The sequence below is a fragment of the Ipomoea nil genome, unplaced genomic scaffold (genome assembly GCF_001879475.1).
Source record: "Ipomoea nil cultivar Tokyo-kokei standard unplaced genomic scaffold, Asagao_1.1 scaffold2705, whole genome shotgun sequence".
Taxonomy (NCBI): Eukaryota; Viridiplantae; Streptophyta; class Magnoliopsida; order Solanales; family Convolvulaceae; genus Ipomoea; species Ipomoea nil.
In genome coordinates, this window is record NW_017619133.1 from 2474564 (window position 1) to 2484146 (window position 9583).

Genomic DNA, 9583 nt, shown 5'->3' on the forward strand with positions numbered 1-9583 from the left:
GTGTTTATGGGAAGAAGAAACAAATTGCAGTGCAGTCCTGGAAGCGGCGAAGATCATAGGACGAGCAGACAGCATATTTAGCGCCGAGGATCGTTATGTGCGGCTCAGCCTCCTCAAGAGGGACGACGATTTTGAACAGTTGCTGGCTCGGTTGAGGGAACTGGTCGCCATTGAAGATGGTGCGGAAACCATGTGAATATAACATTATAATAAGTCACAAATCTCAGGCACATTCGACACAACACTCATGCACATTGAGTACAAATCTCAAACACATTGAGTACAAATCTCACGCACATTAATAACCGCACAATCGCACGAGAAGCATTCAACCGCATGGGAACCTTTCACTATATATATATATATATATATATATATATATATATATATATATATATATATATATATATATGTCATTTACAGATACATAAAATTATATCATGAATTAGAGTCCACCTCGCATTTTGAATCCACAATGTAAAATGGACCCTCGTCTATGATATAATAATTGACCGGATACACCCAATAAATTAAGGTTAAGTCATCATGAGATATATATGATGCAACTACAACATCAAATTGTCAATGCAGTGTTTCTCTTGAATACACATTTTTATATTTATCATACGTATAAGAAAATTAATATTAATACAATTAACGTACGGGCATGTACAATGTCAAATTGTCAATGCAGTGATTCTGCAACTAATTTATATTAATTGTACGTATATTTGTATTCGCACATTTTCTTTATAGAATATATACATTATTATTCAATAGAGGAGTGAAATATATATGTTAATCACACACTCTACATATACTTTATCCTGGCCTACTTATATATGAAATCAAAAGAATTATATTCCGAGGGCACGATATAATTTGTCAAGTGCGTTGGGTGAGAACTAATTAAAGGTCTTAGCGTACGAGATTTAGTCCAAAACGGTGACATCAATCCAACTCATAAAAAGCAACTTAGGAAAAACATTTATCGAAGTACATTATCCAATGTTGCAAAAATTGCATCTAGGCGCCGTTCAGCTGCCGCTCGAAAAGCCGGAATCGACCTCCTCTGCGGTCGGGCGGCTAAGCAGTCTAGGAGGCCGCCTAGACCGGCTAGCCGACTGAACCGGCCGTTTTTTTTTTTTTTTTTTTTTTTTTTTTTGTAAGATTTAGGGTTAAAAACTTTGCGAAGCATAACTTTTGACTCGGTTGTCTGTTTTGGACAATTTTTTTTTAAATCGCATATTTTTTCGAGATCTACCCACCGCAAACTGCTAAAGGTGTTTTGGCCCACTAATTTCTCAAAAAAATGTTTCTTTTGCACTTAATTTTAGTTTTTTTTTTTTATGTATTTAGATGGTTTCAACAATATTTTGAACAATTTTATAGCCACTTAAATAAATAATTTGTAAGAAAAAAACTATGAGAACCTTATGTTTTATTAGTGAATTTTTATAATTTTTAATTTATTATTTTTTTAAATTAAAAAAATAAATAAAAAATAAAAAAATCAGCGCCTAGGCGGCCCCTCGACGCCTAGGGGGCGCCTAACGTATTTTGCAACCTTGACATTATCTAAATCTCAATATCATCCTACTAACATCTCTAACAATATAATTAGGTGGAGGTAGTAAAAGACATTCTAACTACTTGGTAAATTCTTTACCAAGGATAATGCAACGATCAATAATTCATGCTATAAATAGAAGAGAGACGTATATAACGACACACATTCATTATTCTAGGGTAATAAAATATATGCATATTTCAACCACGTACTTGCTAAATTATTTACCCATAATTATACAACAGTTAACAACGTAACACATATTATAAATAGAAAAATGACGTATAAAACTACACATATTCAACATTCTTTTATAGTTTGCATAAATCTTTTCAAAGAAAAAAAAAAACAAATCTCTTCTTATTCATAATCTCTTTAGGTGAATTTGATACCATTAAAGGCGGGTCAAGTTTTACCAGCTACCATACCAAGCATAATTGTTGGGTGGAGGTGGAGCAATATAGTTGGGACATGTGTCCCTGGTGGGCCCTCCCACCCTGTATAAATATAACGCACCACGACATTAACGTTGTATTTCTGGCATCATCTTTTAATTTCTTTCTTCTCTACACCTTTCTTTTTCTCTTCAATTCGCCGCTTCCACAAAACGAACCATGCAGAACCTCGACCTCTCGCAGCCGACATACGCCGGCGGCCCTCTTCCGCCGCCGCTCTCCGCCGTGCTGGCCGGCCTTCTCCTCTCCGTCGTCGCCCTTCTCTTCGCCGTCTCCTTGCAATGGAGCGGCGGCCGCCGTGCTCCGGCATCCGGTAAACGCGAACAAGGACGGCGGCGGCGGCGTTTGCCACCCGGCTCCATGGGTTGGCCTTACCTCGGAGAAACACTCAAGTTCTACACTGAAAATCCCAATTCCTTCTTCTCCAATAGACTCAAACGGTACACATATGTGCTTTCTGTTTTACTATATGCGTTCATGTATGCATTATATTATGTTTTCTCAAGGGGTCTAGGAGTGGAGACTCAATTAAATTAGTTTTTTTTTTTTAGTGTGAATGTTGATGTACTAGACAAAAAAAATGATTGATTATTTGATGACTTTTAATAAATTTTTGGTTTATTATGAATTTATGATTGTTTTGTTAATTTATAGTGTTATATCTTTTGTAACGTTGCATTTTGTGATTCTCTCGTTATACATAAAAGAGAAGTATAATTTTTTGAGTGAAAGGTACAACTTTACAAAATATACAACACTAGAGCATTCACAACTGTAAATTTTATGAGTTAAAAAAAAAAAAAAACTTGAAGTATGGTATTTTTTATAGGAAGGGGATACCCAATTACATCAAATTGAATCAAATGTCTCCATTAAGGCTTGAACCTATCACCTCCCACATAGAGGAACAACATAGTACCATTGGACTACAAGGTCCTTGGTAAAGTATGATTTTTGGACTTATAAGGTGAGGTTTTTATCACTTTTTTATACTGAAAATTACAATATTTTTTTGTGGACCCCTTTAGAGAGAGAAGATTTGATAAAAATAATTTATGCATTATGTGCACCTGCTGTGCTTAGTAGTGCACGTGCTTGCTAGGCGCGTAAATATGCTGACGTGTTGACAATTTTATTTTTTATTTTTCATTTTTCCCTATATCTCTATTCTACATGGCATGCAAAATAACCCTAAAAACTCAATTGTTGAGGATGACATTCTAAAAATTTTCTTGATTATTGTGGATGTTGTTGTGCCTTGTTGGTTGGCTAGGTATGGGAACATCTTCAAGAGTCACATACTAGGTTGTCCATGCGTGATGATCTCAAGTCCAAAAGCAGCAAAGACAATATTGGTGAGCCAGGCTGAACTTTTCAAGCCAACATATCCACCCAGCAAAGAGAAGATGATTGGACCACAGGCTCTCTTCTTCCACCATGGCTCTTACCATTCCAACCTCAAGAAATTGATTCTCACATCTTTCTCCCCGGCGGCCATCCGCCCATTGCTCCCCCAAATCGAGCAAATTGTTCTCAATTTCCTGCCCTCTTGGTGCGATAATAACTCCATCAACACTTTGCAAGAAATGAAAATGGTATTATTATATATGATTCTATATTTAATAATCACCACCGCTGGAAATTATGGAATTTCCGACCACCTGAAAATGATCTTAAATCAAGTCAAACGCCTTGTTCCGACCACTTTTTGGTATCCGGAAAAATTTTTGTTGATATTTACGACCACTTTTTGCTTTCGACTTGATATAAGATCACTTTTAGGTGATCGAAAATTTCATAATTTCCAGCAGTGCACATTGAGTTTATACTAGCTAGCTATTTTAGGATTAAAATTACTGAATTTTTGTTTTTAATGGTTTAGTATGCTTTTGAGGTGGCGATGATTTCTGTATTTGGAAGTGAAAAGGAGGTGGAGGTGGAGAGTATCAAACAATTGTACCAAACGTTGGACAAAGGTTACAATTCAATGCCTTTGAACATCATAGGAACACCCTTTTACAAAGCAATGAAGGTATCAACCCAATCCCTAACACATCATTCTTTTTTCGATCTTCTATGTTTTATTACGTGGATTCTCAAATTCTACTCCCTAATGTGACAAGTATGGATATGACATTTTCATGGTGGGAGACTACAGTTGTCTATGGGGGTGTTTGGTAAATAGTTGTTAGCTGATTGGGTTAGTGAGTTTGACTAGTTGATAGCAACACATTAGTTGGTTGTAGAAAGATGTTTGGTAAATTAACTGTTAGTTGATAGCTAATTACATACTAAATAACTTTCTCAAAAAGCTGATCGAAAAAAACTGCTTTTAAATAACTTTTTGAATTTTAATGTTTTGTAGCAATAAGCTGTTACAAAAGGCTAATTAATCAAACACTCATATAGGTCGTTTAATCAAGTCAAAGAGCTAATAGTGGTTAAACAATTCAAATTGATTGGCTAACTATTTTATCAAACATGGTCTATATCGTAAACTTGAAAGTGTATAGAGTAAAAGTTGAGAATAAATTTAGGAGTATATGTAGTATTTTTGGTTCTCTTCTTGATTTTAGTCATTAATAGCACCACATGAAAATCAACATCTTAATTTCCATTTTTTGATGTTTGTGTCCTCAAAAGATTACACCTTTGCATGCATTGGTTGTTATTATTTTGTCTTTAGTAGTCGCAAAATCAAACTCTGATCTATAACTACTTTACACGTCATCACAATTCGTTCTTAGTTTTAATCTACAAATTTTACAGATAAGATCGAATCATATTAACTCATCAGTTAATAAACTTGTCGTTTTGTACGTATATATACACTTTTTAACGAAGTTTGTTAATCTAAATAATTTAAACGTGAAGGCAAGGAAGCAGTTAACGAGAACAATTAAGAGGCTAATAGAGAAAAGAAGAGAAAAGGAGGAGAATGGTGGAGGCTTGTTGGGGGTTATGCTGAGTGCCAACAAGCAAGAGAGTGGTAATAACAACAGCAAAAATCAAATACTCAGCGATTCACAAATAGCAGATAACATTATAGGAGTAATATTCGCAGCTCACGACACGACAGCCAGTGTTCTTACGTGGCTCCTCAAGTACTTGCATGACAACCTTAATGTCTTAGAAGATGTCACGGTAATTACTGTACAAATTGCCTGCTTAATTACCTTTAAATAATTTTGATTTAATAAATAAATAACTTTTTTTTTTTGAAATCTAATAAATAAATAATTAATTACTAATAATGCAGAGGGAACAAGAAGGAATTCGTAGCAAATTCGTCGAAGGAACTGAGGGGCTCACGTGGGATGATACTCGACGCATGCCGTTGACCATGAGGGTAAATTATTATTATTATTATTATTATTATTATTATTATTATTATTATTATTATTATTATTATTAGTCATTTATGGCATAAAGCCTCTGAACAAGCCATTTAATTTCAATATATGGTTTTTTGAAATGTCTGTAGGATAATTATACTTGTTTAATAATATTTACTTAACTCTTACAGCACGTTTGGTTCACAGAATGAATTTTGAGGTAATAGGAATGCTATTCCATAAGGAATGGAATATGCCGGAATAGAATAGGAATTGTATTCTATTGTTTGGTTCGTGGAAGTAATAGATTTAGGAATTATATTACAGTGTTTGGTTGATTTAAGGAATAGAAATGAAATATGTTTTAAAGACATAAACACCCTTATAAAAATATGTGATGGTGGTGATGGCGGTGGTGGTGGTGGCGGTGATGGTGATGGCGGGGGTGGTGATGGTGGTGGTGGCAGTGGTGGTTCTGATGGCGGTGGTGGTGGCGACGGTTGTGGCGGTGGTGGTGGTGCTGGGTGGTGGTTCTGGTGGCGGTGGGGATGGTGGTGGCGGCGGTGGTGATGGTGATGGTGGTGGTGGCGGTGGTGGTGTTGGGGTGGTGGTGGTGGCAGTGGCAGTGGTAGGGGTGGCGACGGTTGTGACAATGGTGGTGGTGGTGGTGGCGGCGGCGGCGACGGTTGTGACAATGGTGGTGGTGGTGGCGGCGGCGGCGGCGATGGTGGTGGTGGTAGTGGTGGCGGCGGCGGTGATGGTGGTGGTGATGGTAGCGGTGATGGTGGTGAAATAGGATACATTTATATATAGGATAAAAAAATTAGGTTATAAAAAGGGGTAAAAAAGAAAATAGATTCTAAAATCTATTCCTGAGCGTTCAGTAATAGGCTAATACCAGGGGGCCCCTAGTAATAGCTATTACCTTATTTGAGGTAATAGGCTATTACTAGGAATATTATTCCTGACAATAGAAATGATTACCAAACAAAGGAATATGCCTATTACTGGGAATGCTATGTCATTCTCGGCCTATTCCGTGAACCAAACGGGCCATTAATGGAATACTTAATATTAGTCTTGATTTCTCAATTATTATTGTTCTCAATTTTAATTATCTAGTTTGAAATTGATCAAATTGAATCTTTGGCATATGACAAATACATTTATTTTCAATTTTCAATTTTCAATTTTCAATTTTCAATTTTCAATTTTCCTTTCTCCAATTTTTAATTTTTCAAAAAGTGAGTATTTCTTCTGTTTGTGAACACATTCACTTGCTATAAGGAAAAATATCATGTTTTGGCGAAAATAACATTTTTATTAGTAATTATGGTGAAGTATATATTAATTAGTTACTAGTGAATAAAATAAAAATGTGGTGGAAATATATATATTCAGGTGATTCAAGAAACGCTAAGAAGGGCAAGTATTCTGTCATTCACATTCAGAGAAGCAGTGGAAGATGTGGAATTCGATGGCTACTTCATACCCAAAGGTTGGAAAGTCCTTCCACTCTTCAGAACCATTCATCACTCACCGGATTTCTTCCCTAACCCCGAAATCTTCGACCCATCACGATTCGAGGTTTGTCATCTTTAAAATCTTTTGGTTATTAGATCGACCATAAGGTGTATGAGTCACCTTTAAACTCGTATCATACTCGCAGACCGACCTAATTAAAGGAATCGGAAAAATGCTGGTCGTATTGATTTTTTTTTTTTATAATTTAAGAGTTTTGAATATCTCTCTAAGGAATAATAGTGCATAACCAGTCATATAAGCTAAGTTGATTTAGTATATCAAGTAGAATTTGGCACTATATACATTCATTTTACTCCACATTTTTCTCCAATTTTTCATGTGAATATTGCATGTATATATGTATGAATCACATGATGTATGTGTTGCAGACGTCACCTAGTCCCAATACATTCATGCCATTTGGGAATGGAGTGCATTCTTGTCCAGGAAATGAGCTTGCCAAGCTTGAGATGCTGCTTCTCCTTCACCACCTCACCACTAGTTACAGGTAAAAATCTCGATCTGATGTGCATGTACAGATATCACTGCTGGAAATTATGAAATTTTCGACCACCTGAAAGTGATCTTAAATCAAGTCGAAAGTCTTGTTCCGACCACTTTCGGTATCCGAAAAAACTTTCCACATATATGTCCTTGTGCAGTTGCGCAAGGGCATGTTTGTATATATGAAAATTATACAAAATCAAGAAAATATGCATACTGTACTGGACCACATCTTAGTTGGGTATTTGAGTGGTCCTTTGAGAATCTATAAGCAACGAACACTCCTACAGATATATATATCTATGATGTTACAGAGTTGATCTCTCCAGAAGAATTTCTGATGAAGTATCTGGAAAGGGTATGTAAGGAATAAAAATTTCTATTTTAGAGTAGCAAAGAGAAAAGCCCAAATAAGAAAGTTTTCTTGAAAGGTAGACATGTGAACCTTTCACTGTCATTATATTGTTGCATCTCCTTTGTTGGTATGCTCCAAGTCTTGAAATATATATATATATATATATATATATATATATATATATATATATATATATATATATATATATATATATAGGTCGGCACCTACCTTAACCTGCGAACTGCAAACTTTTGAAGGATTACACCGCACTTATTACGTTTACACCACAAGGTCCTCTAGGCATGTCTGGCAGTTGTAGCAGTGCAATCATGTAGTAGTCGTGATGCACTCCTTCACAAGTTTGCAGTTCGTAATATATGTTGGTTTTCATCGGATTAGAAATCTATATATATGCCAAGCACATTGTGCTTATATGGCATGTAATGACATCTCCTATGTGGGTGGTCATGAAATCGAGTCTCAGTGGAAGCGTTGTTGACTCTTTGTGCTTCATTAAGTTGAGAAAGTATGTTCTCTTTGTGCTTCATTAGGTTGAAAAAGTATGTTTGAACAGATACTACAATGTAATAGAGTCAATAGCATTTAAAAAAAAGAAATCTATATATATAAATATTTATATATCCACCAGGACTATGTGGTCTAATGGTACCCGGTTGGACTTTCATTTGCAAGATTATGAGTTGGAGGTTATTGGTTCTTTGTGTTTCAGTAGGTTGAGAAAGTATATGAAGGTGTTATCGGTTCTTTGTGTTTCAATAGATTGAGAAAGTATATGAAGATACTACAATGTAATAGAACCAGTAGCTTTCAAAAAATATTTATATATCCAAATTTTATTTACAAAACTCACAACATTTGTTGGTGCAGATGGAGAGTAATTGGAGACAACGATAGCATACAGTATGGGCCGTTTCCTGTACCCCAAGGAGGCTTACCAATCAAAGTTTGTCGAAGATGAAACATAAATATATAATCTGAACATCAAAAATCTCCTCCAACTGTATATCAAAACATGATGATGAGGCAACAGCAGAATATGAGAAAATTAGAGCAGGGCAAAAAAAAAAAAAAAAAAGTGGGACCGTTCATCATTTTTTAGTTCGATTATTTCATATTTCAAACATTGTACTGTAGCCAAAGATGCTCTTGCATCTGATCTGGTAGTTTTCTATGTGACTCAGGTTTTCTCTACTTTTTTGAGGTGGGGAAGGAGACAAATATATGGCTTCTTTGTTCCCCCCTCTTGTAGGTTGATTGTATGGTATGCCTGAGGTGTATATTCCCTCTCTCTGATCTGTGCATAGCAGCAATAAACAACAAATTCTCAAAGCAAAAAAACAAAAAACTTCAAGACCCATCATCTCATGCATCTTACAAGTTGTTAGGATTAAGCGTTTACCATTATGCACAAAATGTCAAGAGTTATAATTAATAGTAAAGTCGTAACTTTATTTCTTTATAGATCGTCATCATATTTTCGAAATACAAAGTGTTGGACTTGACCCTTCATTGACTTCCGTCAATAAACCTCTTGCTTAGTCCTTTATCGGCCTTTGCCTAACAATTCCCCCACTTAGCACCTATTAGTGGTTCTGATACTATTTGTTAGATCAAGCGTTTACTACTACACCAAAAGGCTATAATTAATTAGTAATGAAGGTGAACTTTATTTCCTCATAGATCAGCATTAAATTTTTAAAAGAGAGGATACTGGACTTGACCTTTCATCGATCTTCACTCAACAATCCCCTGCCCCTGACCTAGCTACCCACCAATTGATGGTAATTTATATCGTTCACCACGACGCACATAACAACAT

At 35.7% G+C, this 9583-nt stretch overlaps 1 protein-coding gene across 1 annotated transcript; it reads left to right on the forward strand.

The window, feature by feature from the left end:
* The first annotated feature begins 2112 nt into the window (after positions 1-2112).
* On the forward strand, positions 2113-9051 carry LOC109156303 (abscisic acid 8'-hydroxylase 2-like). The gene is made up of 8 exons (XM_019304148.1): positions 2113-2465; positions 3299-3620; positions 3908-4057; positions 4900-5169; positions 5285-5374; positions 6762-6947; positions 7274-7392; positions 8632-9051. The coding sequence occupies exons 1-8, from the start codon at positions 2185-2187 to the stop codon at positions 8720-8722; spliced, it is 1509 nt and encodes a 502-aa protein (XP_019159693.1). The 5' UTR covers positions 2113-2184; the 3' UTR covers positions 8723-9051.
* The last annotated feature ends 532 nt before the right edge of the window (positions 9052-9583 follow it).

What these genes read in the sequence shown, in the direction of transcription:
- LOC109156303 (XM_019304148.1), top strand. Translation starts at nt 2,185, where the DNA reads ATGCAGAACCTCGACCTCTCGCAGCCGACATACGCCGGCGGCCCTCTT. An exon ending in TTCTCCAATAGACTCAAACG is followed by an intron (nt 2,466 to 3,298) that starts GTACACATATGT and finishes TTGGTTGGCTAG; the next exon opens with GTATGGGAACATCTTCAAGA. An exon ending in TCGACCCATCACGATTCGAG is followed by an intron (nt 6,948 to 7,273) that starts GTTTGTCATCTT and finishes TATGTGTTGCAG; the next exon opens with ACGTCACCTAGTCCCAATAC.